The sequence below is a fragment of the Lygodium microphyllum genome, chromosome 8 (assembly GCF_053477565.2).
Source record: "Lygodium microphyllum isolate KBCC chromosome 8, Lygodium_microphyllum_v1.1.10, whole genome shotgun sequence".
Lineage (NCBI taxonomy): Eukaryota > Viridiplantae > Streptophyta > Polypodiopsida > Schizaeales > Lygodiaceae > Lygodium > Lygodium microphyllum.
The window spans coordinates 17,720,397-17,744,174 of record NC_141142.1 but is presented as its reverse complement, the minus strand read 5'-3'; the positions used below and the strand labels follow the sequence as shown (position 1 = coordinate 17,744,174).

The following is a 23,778-nucleotide window of genomic DNA, read 5'->3' as shown; positions in this document are numbered from 1 at the left end:
TTGTTGGTTGTTCAGCTTGCAAATCTACATTAACAGCTTGCTGTTCTGCAAGCTTAGCATGCTATATAGCTGGTTTTGGTTGTTCCAAAAGCATTTGTTATTGCTGAAATTGTGGTACATCATGGGTAATATCTTACTGATCATTTTCAGCATCATTCCTTGCATTTTCAAGGCCATTTACAGCAGGTATTTGTTGTTATCCAACGGGCATTCTTTGTCGTCCTATTGGTATATCTTCCCGGAATACAACCCTTTTGACTTCCTTAGTCTTTTCAAGCTATTTGTACATGCAATTTTCCCAGAAGATAACATCATTGCTGCATACAATTTTCCTTTTTTCGGGATCCCATAACCTATAACCCATTTCACCCTCATCACCATATCCTAGGAAAATACATCTACAGAGCTTTGGATCAAGTTTGTTGCATTCTTCCTTGCGAATGTGCACAAATGCCTTGTAGCCAAACACTCTCAAGTGAGCATACGAAAGTGGCTTGCCCGCTAACCACACTTCTTAAAGGACTCCCCTCTCCCAAAGACTTGTTTGGTGATTGATTAATCAAGTGTATAGTTTTAATAACAACCTTTGCCTAAATCCATGTAGTAAAGCAACATGTGACAGCATTGTACGGACCCTATCTTGAATGGTATTGTTCATACGCTCTATAACACCATTTTGGATGGATTGTGAGGGGCGATAAGCTCCCTTTTAATCCCTTTGCTGTCACAAAAGTCTTGAAAGGCTTTGGACACATATTCCCCATCATTGTCAAAGTAAAGGCACTTTAATGTCTTACTGGTCTAATTTTCAGCAAGTGTCAAGAATTTTTTAAATTTATCCAAGGCCCCGTCTTTACGACGGATTGAATAAACCCATACTTTACATGTGGCATCAAAAGTAATGAAATACTTCTTTTCCCCTAGAGATAACCCTGGCATCTAACATACATCTGAATGTACCAACTCTAAGGGTGAAGACTTAAGAGAGAGATTTATTATGTGACATTTGAGCATGCTTACCATAAATACAATGATCACATTGATCATAATCAACATATCTCAAAGACGGTAAATAACCCAAACGAGAAAACATTTTCATTCCAATTTGACTCCTGTGTCCCAACTAGCTATGCCACAAAGAAACACTTGGCTACTCGATTATGGCAACTACATGGTCACGCATGCTAGATACATGCACAAGATAGAAAGTATCACCGTTGGAGCCCTTGGCAACAATGCAAGAGCCTTTACAAATTTTCCATTCGCTATCCCCAAAGGTGGTGTAATAGCCTTCGTCATCTAGCTCCCCTGTGCTTATCAAGCTCTTCTTGAGCTGAGGTACATGCCTCACATTATGCAAAACAAATACGGAGATATGCTAAAATTCCAATTTCACGCTGTCAGTACCTACAATTTAACGTGCATAGTTTTTTTGACTTGCAAAAGCTTGCTATTTTGCAAGATCCAACTCTCAGAACCCAAATCTGATGGCTCCTTGGCTTCGAAAGGGGGGTAAAACCCCAGGACACCTAATCCCAAATCTCCCAATTCACTTCTTCTTCTTCTTCCAATTCAAAGTGCACTTTTCAATATATCAACTGCCATCACAACGCGCGTGATTTCGCCCATCTTTCTTTTTCATGAAAAATCCCATAACGGGCTGAAAAAGCAACTTGTTTTTTGCATGGCATCCTAATCTAGAAGCTTTTCTAATTTTTTTGGATTTTTATAATCAATAATATCAAAAATAAGCTAAAATTGTCCAAAAATCTAGTATTTTTGGATCATTCATGCCACTCACACTAGTACTAATGACTCAAATCACATTGACTCTCTTGATCAATAAGAAAGTCGGATGATGATACACTCCAAAGTTTTTCACACTGTGCCCACGAAGTGGCATGACACCGTTGGCTCTGAAAGAGGGATAAAATACCAAGACACCTGGCCAGAATTCTCCCAAATCACTCCTTCTTTTCCCAGTTCGGAGTATTGTTCACTGCCTGAAAACTGCGATTGGACATCGCACGATTTCGCCAATCCTTGTTTTTGCATAAAATCCCCTAAAAATGACTGAAAGCCACTTGCTTTTTTTTAACAAGTTATCCTATTCTAAAAGTTGTCAACTTTTGGATATTTACAAAAAATAATATCTAAAATATTTTTAAAATGCTAAACTTATCCAAAAATCTAGTATTTTTTAACCATCCACATTACGAATGGCATTGACTCTCTAGATCAATAAGAAAGCCAAATGACAATGCACTCTAGAGTTTTTGACACTATATCCGCGTAGCGGCACAATATCCACCGTCGGAGCGTTTGGGGTCGAAAGTCTACCACAGGGATAAGAGACAAAAGGGTGAAGGGAGATTCAAGGAGAGGAGTAGACAGAAGAGAAGGGGTTTAAAGAAATAGAAGATGTAGAAAAATACTCATAGAGATAAAGTCTGACAATTTATTTCTGCATCCTGAGAAGATAAATCTCTTGTAGACCAAAAACGTGCATAAAACAATAGCTTCCTCGGTCACGAGGTGGTGATACTTTTTACAGTTGCTTTTCTTATTTACTTATATAAATATTTTTTTTTCTTTTCTTTTGTTGTTGTTGCTTCTTACCCCCAGGGTTCTCTTGGAATAAGCCGGGATCTTTGCATGGCCAGAAGAGGCAGTCATTGGGACAAATTGGACTAATCGTTTGTCTGAGCCTTAGGACCGGTTCCATATTGAATGGGCACTGAATAATAGAATGCCAGTGGTTTGGAACTATGTGCTTAGCCATTGGAGATGGTGCAAGACAATGAGCCTGGCCAAGACAAAAGATGCACATGTGAGAATGCTCACAGAATAAAAGTCACCGTAACTGAGCCACATTACACTTTTTGATATGGTCACAATGATAAAAGTTGCTAAAAACAACTTGAGGAATGCAAGGGTCACCATCCCTAAAATTTAGAAACTTACTATTTTTAGACCCCAGAATCTGTTCGCGTCATTATCTTCATTTTTGCATGAGGATTAATTCTCTAGTCTGTGCCAAGGTCAAATTTTGCACCGATCATGGAGAATTTTAGACCAGAAGATTTAAACATGAAAATTGTTACATGTATGCCATGTGGCACAAATTCCCAAAAGAGAGAGAGAGAGAGAGCATTAAAAAAAAACGTAATAGGTAAAAGGGGCAGATGGGAGAATGAAGTTTGAAACCTTCAATGGTATGCAAGATAAGCTGAAAGCTTTGACATTTATATAGCAATTTGATGCAGCTTATATAAGAGGGAATTTTACTGAGACTTCTAAGGTGCGGAAGGCTACAACTTTTTTGAAAGGTAATGCTTTGCAGTGGTGGAACATATTGTTGATGCAAGGATATGCACCTACCACTTGGGTCCATTTTAAACAGTTGTTTGCAGCCTCATGGTTAACTAACATGTTAGAAGCAGATGTCATGACTGCATGGCATAAATTGGACGCGGCAAATTGTACAAATTTAGAAGAGTACAATAAGAAATTTTGGGAAGTACTTTTGCCCGTGAGTTCTTACAGGACAGTACCCCTGTCAGAACAAATTGAAAAGTATTGTTGTGGCTTGCTCAAAGCCATCAGGGATTTTTATACCAAGACTAGGGTTACAAATATGGTACAATTAATTGAAAATGCTAGTGTGGAAAATGCATTGTTGAAAGGAAAAGCTGACAACTTTAAAGGCACTGAAAGGAAGGATTCTCAGTTTAAGCAAGATCCTGGCAAGAAGAATAAGCAATTTCCAGAAAAGACCAGCTTTACAAAGAAGTCTTTTTGGAAGAAAAGATTTCAGCAACAACCTCAGACTTCTTTTAAACAGGGTAAAGGACAGAAGAGGCCACTTTTTGGTAAATCATTTGAAGAAAGAAAGGCTTTAATGATGGATGGTAAATGCTTTATATGTGAACATAAAGGCCATATTGCTTCTAAGTGCCCACAGCAATCTTCTAAAGATGTGAAGGATAAAGATGCGCCAAGTAAAAAGAAGCCCAGCATTGGCTTAGTGCCCGATATGGTGGGAGATCAATCAGTTCATGATGCTATAGAATTATGCAGAGCTTGGGGAAAGATCAGAGATTCCACAGTGCTTTTTTTTTTTAATCCTGGAGCTCATGCAAACTTTCTCTCACCGGCATTAGCAGCTAAGCTAGATATACATCCCGAGGAAATGGGACCAGTTGGGTAGGCTAGTTTGGCATGCCCAAGACATACTGAACCTGTCACCCCCATTCTTGGCAAACTTCGTATGCATATTCAGAGCTATGTGGACATAGAGGAGTTCCATATTATGCCTTCAGAGGGCTGTGATGTTCTGTTGGGCATCCGATGGTGCCACAGGAAACATGCTATCTTGGATACTTACAATAGAACGATTACTCTTGTACATAGGGGCAAGACTCATGTGTTAGATGTGAAGCTTAAAGGAGAGTCTGTCCCAATTGTTTCTACTTCTACAATTACTTCTATAATGAAAAATCATATTTCTGCGTACTTGGTTTTTGCAAAGAAAGTTAATGAAGTTGACAGTAATGTGTCTGTACTAGATGAAAGTAGAAGGGTTTTCTTGGATAAATTTAGTGACTATTTCTCAGATTTGTTACTAGGAGAGTTACCCCCTAAGAGGCCTAAAGATCATACCATAGATCTTATTCCAGCGACTAGTCCGCCCAATAGGCCACCATACAAGGTTAGTGCAGTGCAGCAGAAAGAGATTATGACACAGGTTAATGAGCTTTTAGAGAAGGGACTAATTCAGCCCAGTAGTTCTCCGTTTTGTTCACCCGTGTTGTTAGTTAAGAAAAAGGAATGCTCTTGGCGAATGTGTATTGACTACAGAGCCTTGAATAAGAACACGATCAAGAATAGGTTTCCAATTCCGAGGATAGATGACATTCTTGATCGATTTACAAAGAGCAAGAATTTTTAGGAGGATAGATTTGAAAAGTGGGTACCATCAAATCAGAATCAAGCCAGAGGATGTCCATAAGATTGCTTTTAGAACAACATTTGGTCTCTATGAATTTTTAGTCATGCCGTTTGGATTGACCAATGCTCCTGCTACGTTTAACAAGATGATGGATAGAATTTTCCACCCTTATCGAAGTTTTGTTGGCACATTCTTTGATGATATGATTATCTTTTCAAAGAATAAAGAGGAGCATAGAAAACACCTAGTTGCAGTCTTTAATGAGCTTAAGCGTAACAGATTGCTCATTAATGGTAAGAAGAGTGAATTCTTTTTGGAAGAGATTCACTTCCTTGGGCACATAGGTTCTAAAGATGGTGTGAAGATGGATCCTACAAAGATAGAAGCAATTGTCTCTTGGCCAAACTTGAAAACCGTTCATGATGTCCACAATTTTCTTGGCATATACTCTTACTACAGAAGATTTGTAAGACACTTTGCAGAGATTACTTCTCCTTTACATGCGCTTGAAAAGAAGGATGTCAAATGGCAATGGACTGACAAAGAGAAATCAGCATTTAGATGTTTGAAGGGGAAAATGACTATAGATCCAGTACTTATTTTGCCAGATCTATCTAAGCCATTCGTAGTGCAGTATGATGCATGTGGAAACAGCATTGGTGCTGTATTAATGCAGAATGGCCGAGTTGTGGTATACGAGAGTAGAGTACTTTCTATCATTGAAAGGACTTACCAAATTTATGAGAAAGAATTATTGGTTGTGATCCATGTACTCTCTAGTTGGAAGCACTATTTGCTTGGTACTGATTTTGTAATGCAAACGGATCATCAAACACTTAGATACTTTCTCACACAGGCTAAATTGTCAGAGAAACACATGCATTGGGCAAATTTCCTATCTATGTTTCATTTTCAAAAAGTACATGTGGAAGGCAAGAAGAATGTAGTTGCAGATGCTTTATCTCGCAAACCACAGGTGTCAACTGTTTCAATTCCTTATCACCATGAATCGGATTATATGAAAGAGTAGCATGCTGATGATGAAGATTTCTCTGAAATCTATAAAAAGTTGATCAATGGCCAACATCATGATCATTATGTGTTCAAAGAAGGCTTTATCATGATGCATGGAAGACTATGCATTACAAAACAATTAAGGCCAAAATTTTTATTAGAAAGTCATGCTCCACCATATGCAGGACATCGTGGTATTGATGCTACAGTCAAAGCAGTAGAGACTTTCGTCTATTGGCCATCCTTGAGATCTAATGTTGATGCATATGTCAGATCTTGCCTTGTATACCAAAAGATCAAATTTAATCGACAGAAGGCACCAGGGTTATTGCAACCACTACCTATTCCAAAAAGGCCATGGGAAAGTATTGCCATGGATTTCATTTTTGATCTTCCAAGAACTTCTTCAGGGAATGATGGAATCTAGACTATCATTTGCAGATTCAGCAAACACACACATTTCATTCCTGTAAGGAAAAAGATTAAGTCAGAATACATGGTAAAGATATTTATGCAAAATATCTTCAAGTACCATGGAATGCCACGGTCAATTGTGAGTGATAGAGACCCAAGAATGACTAGCTTGTTTTGGAAAGCATTGTTTGAAAACATGGACACTACGCTGAAATTTTCATCTTCTTTTCATCCACAAACTGATGGACAGTCTGAAGAAGCAAATTTGATTGTTTTAGATCTACTGAAGTGTTATGTTTCAGATCATAAGACTTCTTGGGAACACTACTTGCCATTGGTTGAGTATGCATACAATAATATAGTGCACTCATCTACTGGCAAAGCACCTTTTGAGATTGTGGAAGGTGGAAAGAAATTGCCTCCCATTTTACTAACAAAAGATAACATCTTTGAAGCAGATCGTTATGTAAAAGATTGGGAAGAAGCATATAAAAATGTCAAGTATGCCCTAGAAAAGTCACAAGCTAAACAAAAGAGCTGCTGACAGTCATCATCGGGAGCTCTTGTTCAAAAAGGATGATTGGGTCTTATTGCGTTTTGAAAAGGCACGTTTGAGAAAACAGAATGGCAAGGAACATTTGTTTCCAAAGCTGAGTATGCATTACTATGGCCCTTTTCAAGTCTCACAGAAGATCAATGACGTAGCATATGGGCTGAAATTGCCAAAGAATTGGAAAATTCATAATACATTCCATGTGAGCCAATTGAGGTCTTTTATTGGTGAAGTGCCAGAAGATATGGTTCAAGAGAAACAGCCTGAAGTAGAGGAATTAGATGAGATTCTAGTTCCTGAGGAGATCCTGGCACATAAGGATAGGAAAGTGAAAGGTAGAGTTATAAAAAGATTTTTGGTGAAGTTCAAGAACTATTCACCAATGGATGCCAAATGGATGGAAGAGGCTGAATTGGTAGATTCACCTCAATTATTGCAACTTTACCGAGAAGCTTTCTTACTGGAATCTACAGTGACTTAGAATGCTTTTTGAAGCAATGTACATTCTCTATTGTACAGTTGAATACTCATCTCATTGAATAATGCACAATGTATGGTTTACATTTAGCATTAACATGTGTATCATTGAATGAAATCTCAGTGCTTTGAAGTTGTATTTGTTACACTTCAATTGAATGAATATGCATATTGTGACACTAATAGTTCGCGCATACGTGCTATCGCCCTATGTTGCATCCGGAAACATGTATATTAGAAAGACTCCTAGTAATCATAGTTGGATACAAGATGTAATCCTCCACGTATGTGAGACTTGAACTTGCAATGACACAAATGGTAGTGGGAAAACTCCTACCATTGCCATGTGTCATCTGTTAGCAAGTAATACATGCGATGGCACTAATAACATGGAGAATCTTGTTATTGCCCTGTGTCATCCATTAGCATGTGTGGCATGAAATCGAGGTCACCTACTTCTTTCAAGAGGGGGGTATGTCACCAAGTGGTGATACTTTTTACAATTGCTTTTCTTATTTACTTGTATAAATATTTTATTTTTCTTTTATTTTGTTGTTGTTGCTTCTTACCCCCAAAGTCATCTTGGAATAAGCCGGGATCTTTGCATGGCCAAAAGAGATAGCCATTGGGACAAATTGGACTAATCGTTTGTCTGAGCCTTAGGACCGGTTCCATATTGAATGGGCACTGAAGAATAGAATGCCAGTGGTTTGGGACTATGTGCTTAGCCACTGGAGATGGTGCAAGACGATGAGCCTAGCCAAGACAGAAGATGCACATTTGAGAATACTCACAGAATAAAAGTCACCGTAACTGAGCCACATTACACTTTTTGATGTGGTCACAATGATTAAAGTTGCTCAGAACAACTTGAGGAATGCAGGGGTCACCATCCCTAAAATTTAGGGACTTACTATTTTTGGACCCCAGAATCTGTTCGAGTCATTATCTTCCTTTTTGCATGAGGATTAATTCTTTGGTCTGTGCCGAGGTCAAATTTTGCACCGATCATGGAGAATTTTAGACCAGAATGTTTAAACGGGAAAATTGTTGCATGCATGCCATGTGGCACAAATTCCTGAGAGAGAGAGAGAGAGAGAGAGAGAGATTATATTAACGTCTCTAAAAGGCCAATGTGGCCTATGAGACCAAAGCAATACATGCAATGATGGTGTGTTTCTCATCTGGAACGAGAAAATATGAAAAACATGCCTATAAGACTAAAAAAATGAAATAGTGTCCTATAAAAGGGAAACATGTCAATGATCTAAAAGTGAAAGTAGAAAAAGGAAAACTCTCCATCAATGAGATGTTTGTCCTCTAAGGAGGTGTATCTCTACATGGCTGAGGCATCTCAGCATCTGTCTCCTATGGCGCTCAATGATGGCTTTAATTTGTCTATGGTGTGGATCTCTAGGCCTTCCTCCGGGTGGACGTGGGCGCTTAGACCGGCTAAGTGCCACTGCTCTATCCAAAGGGACACCTACAGAAGATGAGGTCCAATGATGATGTACTCCTGTAGGCTGTGTGGCAGTAGTAGTGGTATCTACCATACTCTGTCGTGTATCAGTGAAAAAGTCAATGACTGCTCTCTGTCTATATGAGCCGAGCTGTGGGGGCCGCCTACTCCGTAGAATTGTTACTCTGCGCCTCTGGAGCTCCAAGAGGAAGAATCCCAAGCATCTCTGATCCTCAAACTGCATGATCCGTCTCAAGGGTCCAAAACCCTCTCGAAACAGACAGTGGTATCTACCTCGTATATCATAATATAAAGTGCATCGGCAGATGTAGTGTTCCTCTGTCTGTGGCTCTCTGTCGCATAGTGGGCATATGCGTTCCTCTATCTGTATACCCTCCCATATGCCTATCTCAATCCTCAGGTGGTGGGATGAGGTGCGGATCTAACCAATAATTGTGCGTAGTCCATGAGGCAGCTACGTGTCCATGTAATTGGGTCGGGTGATGAAACCATCCTCAAATACCTAAAGAAAGTGGGTCTAGTAGTATGCCATCCTCGTGCCACGGAGGGAGGGGGGTGGGAGACAGGTCTTCTCCGTATCTAACTTCAGTATGTCTGCTCTGATCACATGGTTTAGCTCTGATCGGCTTAGGTAAAATCCAAGGCTATAGTCAAAGGGGGGTAGTCTGCAGCCCATGTAGACTTATCCATGTACTCATTTGAGCATACCAACAATGTCTGTCACCATCTGCTGCTAGTTTTCTAGAAGAGGCCAGGGCTAGTAGTGGGTATCTATCTTGGGGGAGCTCCCATAGTCTATGTATGAAAGTCACTACCTGGACCAAGCCCTCAACCACCATGGGTGATGCTCCCAACTCAGCTCTGATAATCTCATGTGGGGTCGAGCTCTTCGCTCGTATCATACGTGAGATCATCATGACCAGTGGTCTTTCCATGTGCTCCCACCCGTCATAGTATTCCTTCTCTGGTCCATCCTAGTCCCCCAAAGGCTGTCTCCTCGTGTGAAAGAGACTCCGACCCCAAATAGCTGCCCCATATAGGAGTGTGGGTGTAACCAGGGTGTCAAAAAGCCACAATTTGGTGCGCGGCTCATGAAATTGTATGTGAGCACATTGCCTCTCCAATGCACCTAAGGCTGCATATGCTTTTGCCAAACGAGCCTCTGATATCTCTCTCCAAGAGAACTCTGGTCCCTTCAATGTGACCCCCAAATAGACATACTGCCTAACCATCTCCACTGGCTCTCCATCAAAAGTAAACTGGTGCTCAGCTCTTGTCACCCAAGCAGCTGAAGTGTTAAATACCATAACTTTAGTTTTCCCAAGGTTCACCTTAAGATCTCTATCTCTACAAAAAGCTGATAATGCATCCAAGTGTCTGTTTAGTCCCTCAGGTGAGTCAGATATAAGTACAATATCGTCAGCATAAAGCAGTAATGGTATCAGCACTCCAGCTAGGCTGGCTCCGGCTCCACCAGTTCTGTCCACATATTCTGAAATTTCATCTATGTACAACCCAAATAGTGTCAGTGAAAGTGGACAACCTTGTTTCACCCCAATGGTGCTATTGACTGTATCTGAGATGCCCTCAGGTGTTCGTACTCTGCCTGTCACTGTCTCATACAAGGCATAGATACTCCACTGTATCTCTACAGGCACATCAATGTTTTGCATTCTTCTCATGAGTCTAGCACGTGGCACTGTGTCAAAGGCCTTGCAAAAGTCCACAAAACAGCAGTAGATCTTTTTCTCGAATGCCTTGCCTTCTTCAATGATTGCCCTCAATGTAAAGATTCGCCACAGCCCTCTGATCCTGCACGTCCACTCTGTGTATTTTGTGTGACTCTACAGGCAGTTCTGTTGTTGCAGACCTGCGATAGCCTGGTTCTGCACTCGCGCAGAACGTGCAGAGAGAGAGAGAGAGAGAGCGCCTGCGCTGTTTCTGCCTTCCGTGAGCTCTGTGTTTCCCTGTCGTCCTGAGAGCTCTGTCCCTGCACGCCTGCCACCTGTTCGTGTGCCGCCCAGTCCTGTTCCTGAGACACAGACGCCTTGTTGGGAGAAGGGACAGCTCTGTCCTAGACAGACACAGTCCTGCCGTCCGGGCAGTCTTCAGCACACCCCGCTTGAAGGTCGTCTTACTTGCGGATTGTGGCTCTGCATCTGACCTGCACAAGTGGTGATACAACATGGCTGGTCTGGATATGGCCTTTATCGACCAAACGATGGCAGCCCTTGGTCCGGATTCTGACAGAGGAACCAAAGGATATGGTTCCTTGCACAGAGGAGATGCCCCCTGGTCTTGACTTCCAGCCTGCGAGCAAACGTACCAAGCATACTTCGGAAGACACAATGGATCATCAGGAACGTTCTTATGCTCAGGTTGCTTTTGATTCTGTGGATTCTCGGGATGTTGAATGGGATCATTTGTTGGAGTTTGCCAACACTCTGCTTGGTGATTATGTTCAACATAATCATGAAGCGTTTTCTGACTCTGGAACTAAAGATGTTCTGGAAGCCACTGTGGACCCGAAAAACATCTTGCGTTCATTCTCAGTGTCTTATGAACGTGCTGTTATACTCTTCTTCACTAGTAGGATCCCAGTGCTTTCCCATATTCGCCAGTGGCTGCAAAGTCTACTACAAGGGGAGTGTGTTGAAGACTTCACTGGTAGGATCCCAGTGCTTTCCCATATTCACCAGTGGCTGCAAAGTCTACTACAAGGGGAGTGTGTTGAAGAGATTCTTGTTGGGCCCCGAGGCTTTAATGAGGTGCTGTTGAAATCTGAGAAGCATCGTGCCGATCTGCTATCTAAACTGCCATTGTTCTTTGATCCCCGTTTGGTCCATGTTGTGCCATGGCACCCAATGGCAGATTTTCAGCCCCTGCTTCAACATAAATGCCCGGTGTGGGTTGAAGTGGAAAACTGTCCGGCTGTCTATTGGCCACTGTTAAAGGATGCCATGGCCATTGTGGGCACTGTTTTGGTTCCCCTGAGCCTCAGGGCCATGAATCGTAACCATTTGTGCATGCTATGGGACACTGCTCGAAAAAGGCCTGCTTGGTTACGTCTTAATTGCTCGGGCATGCATCCTTTGCACTTTCGTTTGAAATGGGGTAACTTTGCAGGGCATTGTTTTTCGTGTGGAAAATTTGGGCATTTTATGGCCAAATGTCCAGCGAAGCAACCGCTTCAGATGCTGAGCATGTTTTGCCTCCAATGGAAGATATGGTGCTTGATGCTCCGTCGCAGGATGCACCCAGCCACCTAAAGTTTTGGATAAAGACAAACAACATGTTTCGGGTTTGGATTCCCGTGACAATGACTGGGTGGATGCACGTGCAAAAAAAGGTAAAAGATTTTATGCTGGCATGGCGGATACTGTGCCTAATGCTTCACAAGATTCCTTACGTACTTATACGCACAGGAAAGACATGTTGTCTTCAAAGGACACTACTCATGCTAGGGTTTCTTCGGCTCCTCGCAATCAGCCTACTAGGAAAGTATATACGGATGGTCCCAAGGACCCACCTGCTAAGTTGGCTTTTGATGCTAGAGGTAATGTGATTACCCCATGGGATCGTTGGTATCCTCGTTCCATCTCCAAGACAGTGGATACACCATCTACCCCGAAATCTGGCCGTCAGAACTCTTTTGCCGTGTTAGCTGATTTTTTGGATGAGGGAGTTCTTGACATTCTAGCAGAAAAGGTTAAATCGAGACAAGCCTTGCCTCGTTCCTGATTTCTTTTTTGAATACACATGAAGATAGCCATGTGGAATGTGCGAGGCATTTGTTCTCGCAATAAGCAACATGCCATGTGGAGTTTATTGCATGAGAATCAGTGGAATGTCTTATGTGCTGTTGAGCACAAGAGTCATGGTGAAGCAGGAAAAGTTGCAGATTGCAATGGGTTTCGCTTGTTTTATGTAGGGACACATGCCATACACTATTCTAGTGTGCTTATGATTGTCCATGAGAAATATCAGTCGGTTCTTATTAAAAATGATGTACATGGTCATTTTGTGGTGATTGAAGTTTTATTTGAAGGAGAAATCTTATGGTTACTTGGGCTCTATGCTCCAAATGACCCTTTATCCCGCCGGGATCTTTGGAATACTTTGCAGACCTCCTTGTCACTTGGCAGACGGGGTTTTTTGATGGGGGATTTTAATATGTGTGTTGATCCTTCGCAATCCACATCAGAACATTCGGTGATGGACGCGCCGGAAAGCCGTGTGTGGAATGCGTTTGCTCTTGCCGTACTTAAGCAAGATCTCTGGTCATGACTACACCCTTCTTCTACAGGGTTTACTTTTCATTCGGCCCAGTATACAACTACATGGTCACGGTTGGACCGCATGTACATCATGCAGGATTATGCTTTTCTTCCTCAAATGCCGGAAATGAAAGTGTTGCAACAATATGCCTTGTCGGACCATTTTCCTCTACAGCTTGAGATACTTGTTCAACCCATTGCACCTTTTAAGCAATTTCTGAACAGACTCCCTTTGCGTTTCAACTCGTCTTATTTGAAGCATTCAATCTTTCAGGGTTATATGCAGCAATTGATTGATAGATTTTTATTGGACTTCTCCTCTCAGGGCAATGCTTCTTTTGAAAGATTGCTCTCTAATGTGCAACGGGTTATTCGGCAGTATGGGATCCATCATGCCTCTCTTTGACGGCGGCATCGACAAGCAATGGAGGAATTATTGGCTTTGGTTCGTTCTCTACTGGTGGAGACTCCAAATGATGTATTTCTGCTGCCATTGGCTATGCGTTTGGCTGATCTTATTAAAGAGTTTCAGTTGAAATCTTATCAGTAGGCCAAACTGCAAAATTTGACTGAGAATTTGCAAGACAATGCTTGTCAAACTCATAAGTTCTTTCGAGCTCTCCATGCATCGCCTGCTCGAGAGAATATGACTAGACTCCAGGATGCAAAAGGTCAAATGGTCATTGATCCTCAGACTCTTGTGAATATGTGCAGGAATTATTTTCTAGACCTTCTTGGTTTTACTCCTTCACCTTCGGACCAAATTACTCATGCCCGCTCAGTTTTCTATGATTTGGTCTGCAATCAGGTTCCATATGACATGCAAACTACTTTGGAGACAGACATTCGTGAGGCAGAGGTCATGGATGTTTTGTTACACTTGCCCAAGGATAAAAGTCCTGGTTGGGATGGTCTCACCAATGAATTCTTTGAGGCTTTTGCTACCCAACTGGTGAAACCATTGACAGCTATGTTTCAACAGGTTTGGGAAACGGGGTTCGTGCCTTCCTCATGGAAAGAAGGACTTATTAAATTGCTTCCAAAAGTTCCGTCGCCGTCTATGCTGAAACATTGGCGACCAATTTCTTTGATGGGTTCTATGTATAAAATCTTTTCCAAAGTAATGGCGAATCGGCTCCATAAGCATCTTCCTGCCATCGTATATCCTCTTCAATATGGTTTCATTAAGGGCCGAAACATTCTGTATAATGTCTTAAATGTGCAAATGGCTATTGAGGCACTCAAATCAGGAGGTGGTATTCATTCAATTGGACCTGGAAAAGGCTTTTGATTATCTCGACTGGTCTTTCATTGCAGAACTTATGTCTACTATGGGCTTCGGTACTCGGATGTCTCGTTTAATCTACACCATTAGTGTTGAGGCTTCTTCGCGAGTTATGCTGAATGGTGATGTTACCGAGCCATTTGTCCTTGCACGCTCTATGAGACAGGGTTGCCCTTTGAGTCCTCTCTTTTTTGCTCTTGCGACTCATCCGGTTCTTTCGATGTTATCTCATATGGCAGCTTTTACTCAGTTGGCGGGATTGTCTCTTCCTTTTGGTCAGCACTTCATTAGTCAATCCTTGGCTGATGATAGCTTTATGATTTTGAGTGCGGACAAGGATAATCTTCGCAAAGCATTGGATGTTTGGACTCTTTTTGGTCATGCTTCTGGCCTTCGTATCAATGCTTTGAAATCAGCCATTCTCAATTACACGGAGCCAGATTTACAGTCATTGGACTGGCAAGGAATGGTTGTTCCCCGTGGTTCCATTGTCAGGCACCTTGGGTACCCGTTGGGTATTGATGTTTGGCCGAAGCAACTACTTCAATGGATTTCACAGAAACTCACAGTTAAGTTTCTGTATTGGAAGTCGCAGGCTTGGCCCTTCCATGTTCGCCTCAAAGTGGCTCAAACAATTATGTTGCCAATGCTCACATATTTCTTGCCCCACTGCTGCCTTGGACTACTACTACATTGAATGCTCTGACTCAGTACATTTGTTTCATGTTATGGAAGAAGGACTCCTTGCATGCAGGCATTTCATGGATTTCTTGGTCGCATGCATATACCCCCAAACGCATGGGTAGTAGGGCTATTTTGGATGCCGAAACTCATATGCTGGCACTCCGTTGGTCTCTTTTTCGTGCCATGTGCTTGGATCATCACCCGTGGGTCTTTATAGCTCGTTATTTTCTTGAGGATCACGGACTTGTGCATGGTAATACCTAAATTCGGAGCTCTTGGTGGCATGTTCTTAATGCAGACTCGTGGTTTTCTAGTCCTTCATCATCCCTGCTTGCTTATTTGGTATGTTCCTGGAAATTGGTTCTCCAGAAGGCTCAATGGCATCTAGCGGAGGACCGCTTAGCTACTAACTCTTTCCAACTGGAACTGTTGGCAGCCTCGCGATTACTTTCTTGGGAAGGTAAACATGAGCTCAGACCAAAATTTAACTACATGGCACGTGTGGGCTTGACTTCAGTTGCAGATGCCACCCTTGCCAGCCGCAATGTGTTGATATCGTTTCGTATAGCCAGGAGGCTTTTCAGGATCCCTCGTGGATACCGTGATTTATGGGGTCAGCTTTTGATGGTGCTCAAAGCAGACAACCCTTTCCTGCCCTTGCTTTGGATTGTCCTTGGCAGGACTGGGACCTTGCAAGGCCGGCTCAATTTGGAAAAGGCCTCAGCTAACCGGGTCTTCTGATTAAAGATCATCAATGGCTACTTACTAAAGCTAATACTGTATGGGGTTTGTGTAAATCTCAATCATGGTGGAAGGTAACTGTGATGGAGGGCTGGTTGAATAAGACACCTTTCAAATGCAAGGTCTTTCTTAGGAGGGTGATGATTGGTGGCCTTCCTCTTGCTTCATCCCTTTCCAAGCGTCGAATCTCCTACGGCAATTGTTTCTTTTGCACCACCAGTGTGGAATCAGCCCGCCATCGATTTATTTCTTGCCCTCTTGCTAAGAAAATCTGGTCACTCTTATTGGCAGTTTGGCAAGCAGTGGTTGGCTTCTCATTAAGTCCTTTTGACTGGGTTTTTGCGCGGCCCAAATACCCCACACCGGCTCAGTCGCATATGAAGATCTTGTTTCACTTTCTCAGATACTAGGGCTATTGGCACAATTGGACCATTCGGAATGCTTTTCTTTTTTATTCAGCCTATAATGTTCAAGGACATATTGCTAGGCTTAAAGGCCTTTTGCATTGGCAGATAGATCTCCTTCAACACTCTGACTTACTCCCTCGGGAGGACTTACTTCCCTGGCATATGGCAATTTCCTCTACGTCTTTGCCATGACTTTTTGTAACTCTTTTGTCATTTACTACTTTAGAGAGAGAGAGAGAGTTTACACAGGATGGCTTAGAGCCATCGTGTATCTTGTAATCATGTAAACTTGTACCTTTTTTCGTAATTAATACAATTACCTTTTACGAAAAGAGAGAGAGAGAGAGAGCATTTTAAAAAAACGTAATAGACATAAGGGGCAGATGGGAGAAGGAAGTTTTGAGGAGCTGAGGGCAAATTGCTGCAAGAAAATCAGTCATGGAGAGTACTTCTACGTCTCTGACTCAAGTACAGAGGTAGAGCTCGCTCACTCTGATCAACTCTCTCTCTATTCTCAAAGAAAGTGCTTCGCATGATGGGCTGATTCCATCGAAGGTACAATTCTGTATTTTCTCTGAAATTCTGCACATGAATCATCGAGTATTGGTCACAGAAAATGTTGGTCATGCTGGACAGTAAGAACAGTGAATTCAGAGATCTGCAGACTATAATTCTGCACACGAATCATTGAGTTTTGGTCACATGCTAAACAGTAAGAACAGTGAATTCTGCACATGAATCATTGAGTATTGGTCACAAAAAATGCTAGACACACTGGACAGTAAGAACAATGAATTCAGAGGTCTGCAGACTATAATTCTGCACACAAATCATTGAGTTTTGGGCTAAACAGTAAGAACAGTGTGCTAAACAGTAAGAACATGAATTCTGCATATGCTGGACAGTAAGAATAGTGAATTCAGGACATGCTGGACAGTAAGAACAATGAATTCAGAGATCTGCAGACTGCAATTCTGCACAAGAATCATTGAGTTTTGGTCACAGAAAATGCTTTCCTAAAAGGGATGTTGATCCGGATATGTTGTATTGTTCTTATGCAGCTGGGATTTACTCAGAAGGGATGAAAACCAACTAGTTGTTCACAGGTTATGTATTTTGGAACATTATCATTTTTTGTCATTTTCCATCTTTTAATTGATAAAGAAATACCGAGAGGGGCGCCGGTCTTCGAGGTCAATCTGGTGTTGAGCGAGGGAGTGATGTCTCTGCTTATGTGTGTGTGTGTAAAGACCAGGTGTTAATTGAAGGAACTACCGCTTTATGTGAGTCAGAGACCGGTTTCATCTTCTTTGCTGCTCAGACCGCCAATCTCTTCTTCATGGCTGTAAGTTCTTTTTTACTGCTGAAATCCCTGTTACAACAGTTGTATCTGCTGTATTTGCTATTATGACAGTTGTACCTACATTAATGACAGTTGTACTTGCTGTTTTCAGATATGTACCTGCAATAATAGCAGTTGCATACTCATTCCCTGCTGTCATAAAGTCGTTTTCAGCACCTATCACATCGTCCTCTTCATCTTCCATCAACTCCTCTTCATCTTCAAACCTTGCTCATCTATCGCCCAGTCTTTGCTGGCTGCGTTTGGCAATGTTCTCTCTCCTGCAGCTGTCGCCCAGTCCTAACATGTTGCCTTTTATTGTTTTCTCTCTCCTCACCTACGTTCTTAGACTTTCTCTCTCTTACACTGCCGTCTGCATCAAATCTAGCCTTCCTTGGCTACATTTACTGGTGTTCAACACCCAAAGGCTGCCATGCTACGTTTTGGGATCTATTTGGAGTACGACACACTCTCTAGCTCATTACCCCTGCCCTAATCCTCGAGATACAGAAGTTTGTGGTACAATACTCACTCTTTGCATAGTGTGTTTGCTGCCTAAGCATTGTATATTCAGCAGTCATTCACTTCATTATTATTTATTGTGTTCATTGTCTCTGAGTTACCCTAACCCTAACTGTGTTCTGTGTTATTAGTTTGTGCTTTGTCGTACAACTGGTATTGTGTTTTTGTATTTAGAGCATCTCGTCACAGTGTTGTCCCATCTACTATGCAGGAAAAACCTTGGTTAGGATGACCTCCCTAATGAATTGTTTTCAGCCCACGTTGAGTAGCTTAAGTACTCACTGACTTGCCTTTTTGATATCTTCAAATTGGAAGATTGTGATCATTCATTTGCTACGGAGACTCATTTCTATTATGGATTCCTTGTACAAAATCTTTCCAAAAATCACAGCCAACAAATTGCAAGAAAAGTATTTCCACAATTTATTCATCTATATCACTATGGTTTCATTAAGGGATAGAAGAAAATCATGCATAATATTTCGAATATTCAGATTAGAAAAAATTATACCAAAGTCTCTAGCTAGCAGATTGTTATGACTGAGCTAGATATAGAAAAGGCGTTTGATCATGTTAGTTGGTCTTTTATATGGCAACTAATGTCTACCAGGGTTTTAGTCCTCACATGACTTCTCTTATTGATACCATTCGCTCATATGCTATGGCACATATTGTGCTTAATGGTGGGGGTCACAAATGAGATAACCATTTCTCGTTCTCTTCATCAAGGATGCCTTCTTGGTCCTTTATTGTTCACATTAATCACATACCCAATGCTCTCTTTGTTGGATCAGTTGACTAATGATGGGGAGATCATTGGTTTAACTCTTCCTAGTGGTGCTCAACTTTTGGGTCAGTCTGTGGTAGGTGATTCATTCATGTTTCTTAAGGCTAACCCGACCAATGTGAATAGGGCAATGGGTTGTTTGGAGTTTATTTGGTTTGGCTTCGGGGCTTCCTATCAATGCTTAGAAATCTACACTAATTTATTGTACGAAGACAAGTTTGCAAGTTGTGGGTTGGCAAGGAAGCAGTTGTTTCTAAAGGTGAAATTACCCAGCACTTGGGTTATCCTATTGATGTGGATATGGCTCCTCAGGCCTTGCTTGATTGGATGTCTTTCCAAGTTTATGAAAGATTCATGTATTGGAAATCGCAAGGTTTACCTCTTCATATGTGGCTAAAAGTGACACAATCCATCATAATCAGTATAGTCTTATATTTTTTGCCCTTACTTTCCTGGACCAAGATGTCTCTCTTGGAATTGGTCCAACCCATGTTGTGGAAAAAGAAAGGGAATCATCTGGGTCAGGTGTGGATAACTTTGTAACATGTTACTATTTCAAAATGGTTGGGTAGGTTGCTTTGTTGGGTGTCAAGCTCCATATAACAACTTTGAGACTGGCTCTTTTGCACGCTCCATGTGTGCGAAGTCATCCTTGGCTTATATTGCAAAATTTTTAATTGAGGAGATTGATATCTCCCATGGTTGTACTATTCAAGCTTCTTGGTAGTATGTTTTGAATTCGCCACAACCGTACTATCTAGGCTTCTTGGTGGCATGTTCTAAATTCGATGCAGCCTCTTAAAATTTCACGGTCCTTTCTCCTTTTCATTGGATTGGCTTGTGGCAAGAGATTCTCCACTTTACAATTTGACATCCTCCTAATCTCCAAAAGGAGGCTACTTCATTACACCAAAACTGTTGGCCACTTCCAAGCTACTAGATTGGCTTGAGAAAGACTTGCAACGAAATTTAATCAGATGCCAAGATTGGGGTTGTAGACTGTACATGATGTTGTCATTCCTAGTGAGCCTTGTCTTTATGATTTTCGTCACATTCACCACTATTTTCGGGTGCCTAGAGGCTACATGCAGACTTGGTCAACCTTGCAAGAGTAGCTTCAAAGTTCAATAGCATTACTCTGTTGCATGATTATTTTTCAGCCTTCTCCCCCTTGGCAAGATTGGGCATTTGTGAAACCTGATGATTTCCTGAGGCAAGATGCCTTCTTGGACCACTTTGTAGCCAAATCATCCTTGCCTTTGACATTTTTTGAGATGGACTGCTCTCTGCCACATTTGGCACACCTGCAATGCCTTTATTTTTTATTCAGCCTCAGGTATCCATGGTCACATGGCCCATGTTTTCGAGTTTACCATCATGGCAGATTTCTTCCGTGGCTGAAGCTGACCTGGTCCTTGCTGAAGTGGCTGCTCCATGGCTGCATATTGTTTGCTCCACTCCTGTTGTGTCCCCCACACGTTATTTTTGTGTTGTATTTTGGTAGCCTTTTGGCTTCACTTGTAATTTCTGTGATCTTTTTTGGCTAGCCAGAAGGCCTGATGTAAATATTCTCATTTAATTGACTGAAGACAAATGCTGAATACTGAATAATGAAGGCAAAATATATACAAGAGTGTCTGTCTGTGTCTCTATCTCTCAAAGAACCTCACATCGAACGACTGAATCTCTCAGAGACTGTTTGAACTTTGAATATGTGAACCACAAGTGCAAGCAATATATACAGCAATCCAGCAATCAGGTCAGACCTGAAAATGGGCTGACCTGCTGCAAATAATGACAATTGCAGCACACAACCTGTCCACCCAGAATAAACTGGCCAACCGTCCATAAATGCTAACTGACTGTGCATATTGAGACAAAATAGGAGCTGATCCTAGATGGGCCATGAGACTAAGGGATTTGGAATGCAGATGACACAAAGCAAAAGCCAGTCAGCAAAGGCCCTCGGCATCTCTAGGGGACCTAAGACGGCCAGTGGTTTTACCACAGAAAAACAAAAAGGTTAGAAGTGTCAATACATAGCTAACAATGGAATTTACAAGCCAACATTTGCACGTTGTTTATCTACTGACAAATGATTAAGACCAAAGTACAATAAGTCTATACAGCAGTTATGACAAGGACACAACTTCACTTTCCATAGACTACACTTTAGGGATCAACACAGCAAGAAAACTTTGCAGTCCACTGCTTCATAGGGTGTGGTTTATCTGCATTACCATTACTAAGTGCAGAAAAATCTAAGCATGCAAAGGCTGTAATAAGCATCCGTAATGCCTGTTTTGGGGAAGGAGACCAGGTTCTCTTGAAAGTGGGTTTTATGAAACAAACACTCAAGTTGGCTACAAGGGGGAAAAGGAATAAAGAAGAAGAGATTGATCTTGTGTTCCTTTTAGCACTTTCCTCCAGCTGATTCTCTTAAGGTCTTGCAGTCTTATATCGATGAGATTGAGCTCAGGATTAGGGATATTTAAGACATGATATGTCGACTTTAGAGCAAATTGCAACGGCTTACTAAATCTTTTTTGGTTTTCCTCTTCACAAAAGATATGCAGGAGTGAATTTGGGGCCAATGCTAGGACCTGAATGATCTATTTGAGCTCACTGGGTAGCAATGGAGGAGATTGAACAAGCATGTCACTGTCACTAAGCAGCTGGGCCAGTAACAGAACGTTTTGAGTGTGATATACTGATCAGCTAGACAAGCAGAACCAAAGCCGACACATGACCAGCAAAAGAGGAAGTATCAAGGGTTTCAATATGGCGGCAATAATCTTTTTGCCTATAGAAATCTGCAGTCATTCTAATTCAACCAGGTTCAATCACTTTGATCTGTAGCAGTGGATGATATATCCTCCATCAACCCTCTGTAACCTGGAGTAATTACATTTTGAATCTTGAACATTTAGCATGTCGGTGTGCTTGCGTGGTTCAGCTTGCTGGCGCAGCAGGGGTTACAGTCAGCCGTGACTCATGAGTCAGGGATTGCTTACTAGTCTTGCTCAAAGTGCGCCTCGATCAATTAGAAGAGCACATTATGATAGGTATCATAATCACGCTCTCACTCTATTTTCCTTCAACATTGAGGCACAGTAGCTTGCCTCACAGCAGCAACAACCTTTGAAACCCAAAAGCACGCACAACAGAAGTGCCCCAAGTCGGATTATCCCAGCAGTCATCCTTTCCACAGTTACATGATCACATAGTTAACTGTATGTGTTGATTAGACAGTTCAGAGATGATCAGCATTATGTGTTAACTCTTCAGGCAAACCTAAGCTAATAAGACGATGATGGGATTTTTCTTTTCTTTTTTTTTCGGGTGACTGTCCACCTCGCGTCTCTTGTTGACGTCAGCTGTGTAGCGGAACCGTCTGGCCGGGTTGCGCGTGATGACGCCCTCTCTCCATCTGCGCAGGTCTTCCAGTGAAGGCTGCTTGTGAGGCAGCTTGAAGGTATCCATGGCTGTCCCCGCAGCAGCAGCCGCTGTGTGCGTCTACTTAACTCAGCCAGGTTGGTAGCATACTATATCTCACTCACTCACAGGGGTCGCAGACGAGGGACCACGGTTAAAAAAGTTTGACCATGGTAAACTCTTTAATGACGTGGCGGTCTACGAGGAAGTGTGGTGATTGATGGACTTGTAGGTGCTTCTACAACCCGTTGTTTGCTCGATGCAATAGAGGGTCCGGTAGGTGCATCACAAACATCAACAAATTGGGTTGAAATAGGGAACCAGCATACAGGTCACCAATATCCACATTCCTTGTGTCGAAGATAGGTACATACTCCATCTCCCATTGCTCCATTTCCATAAATGTCCTGCTGAGCTCGCTATAGGGCCATCCTGTGCACAATTGTCTTGTTGTGCTCATATTAGGAATAGTAGATGTTTTTCTTTTTTTCTTAAGCATAATTGTTTTGCTATGCTCTACAATTCACGAACAATTGTCCTCATTTTTCTGAGCACAATTATCTTGTTGTGCTTGCAATAGGTCTAGCATTGTTTAAGCACAAAACTTTGGCTCTGAACAAGCTCTTTTTAAGATATTATTAACTGTTGTGTCCTTATGGTTGCACTACTTCATCAAAGAAAAAAAATTGTCATGCCTTCCTCCTTCAAGGGTAAAGATTAGTCAAATATCTACATCATGACTTGATGCATTCCTCTTCTATATTAACCATATCCTCCAAGAATCCTTTGTTCTATTTGCTAGTCATATCTACCTTGTCCATCTTTGCTACAAGCGTGGGGACCTCTTCTCTTTTATTCTTAATCACCTCTATCACTATTGTTGAAGGCATGTTAGGAATGTCCAACATAAGAGAACAATCTAATCGAGCATGCCTCTTGATCGAATGAAATTCACTTCTTTGACTCTTCAGCAACACTTTGTAATGTTTTCAAAGGAAGCCATCTCTCTCTCTCTCTCTCTCTCTCTCTCTCTCATCACAACAAATCTGTTCTGTGGCTGTGTATACATGTAAGGAAATAATTGTCCCCTATCTGTTTCATTTCATGTAAGTTGGGTCATTCTCTACATGCTTGGGCTTTTCATTCATTAGAACATATGATGTCAAGTTAGTTATTCCTCTATTGTTATGATGTTTATCTACCTCCACACAAGTGTTTTCTTTTATGGTTTACAGCGCTCTTCCTAAGTCATTGTCTTACATATGGCATTGCCATTTTTTGGTTGTATTGGTTTTGTGGCAAAGGACAAGAACTTTGTCGTTTATGGTTCATTATAGACTTCACTATTCATGGACTAGTTTATGGATGCAATGGGTTACGACAATGAACTAGAATGTTGGCAACTAATG

The 23,778-nt window shown here is 41.7% G+C and overlaps 1 protein-coding gene across 3 annotated transcripts in view; it reads right to left on the bottom strand.

Annotated features, from left to right (window-relative positions):
- Positions 1-22,511, bottom strand: part of LOC148032024 (calcium-transporting ATPase 10, plasma membrane-type-like) — a 71,777-nt gene extending 49,266 nt beyond the window's left edge. The window contains exon 1 of one of the 3 annotated variants that reach the window (XM_087682649.1): positions 22,289-22,511. In XM_087682649.1, the coding sequence (XP_087538775.1) occupies positions 22,289-22,417 (129 nt within the window). In that variant the 5' untranslated portion in view covers positions 22,418-22,511. Of the gene's footprint in view, positions 1-22,228 lie in introns of all 3 variants that reach the window. The other 2 variants (XM_087682650.1, XM_087682651.1) reach the window with 2 other exon arrangements.
- Between the last annotated feature and the right edge of the window lie 1,267 nt (positions 22,512-23,778).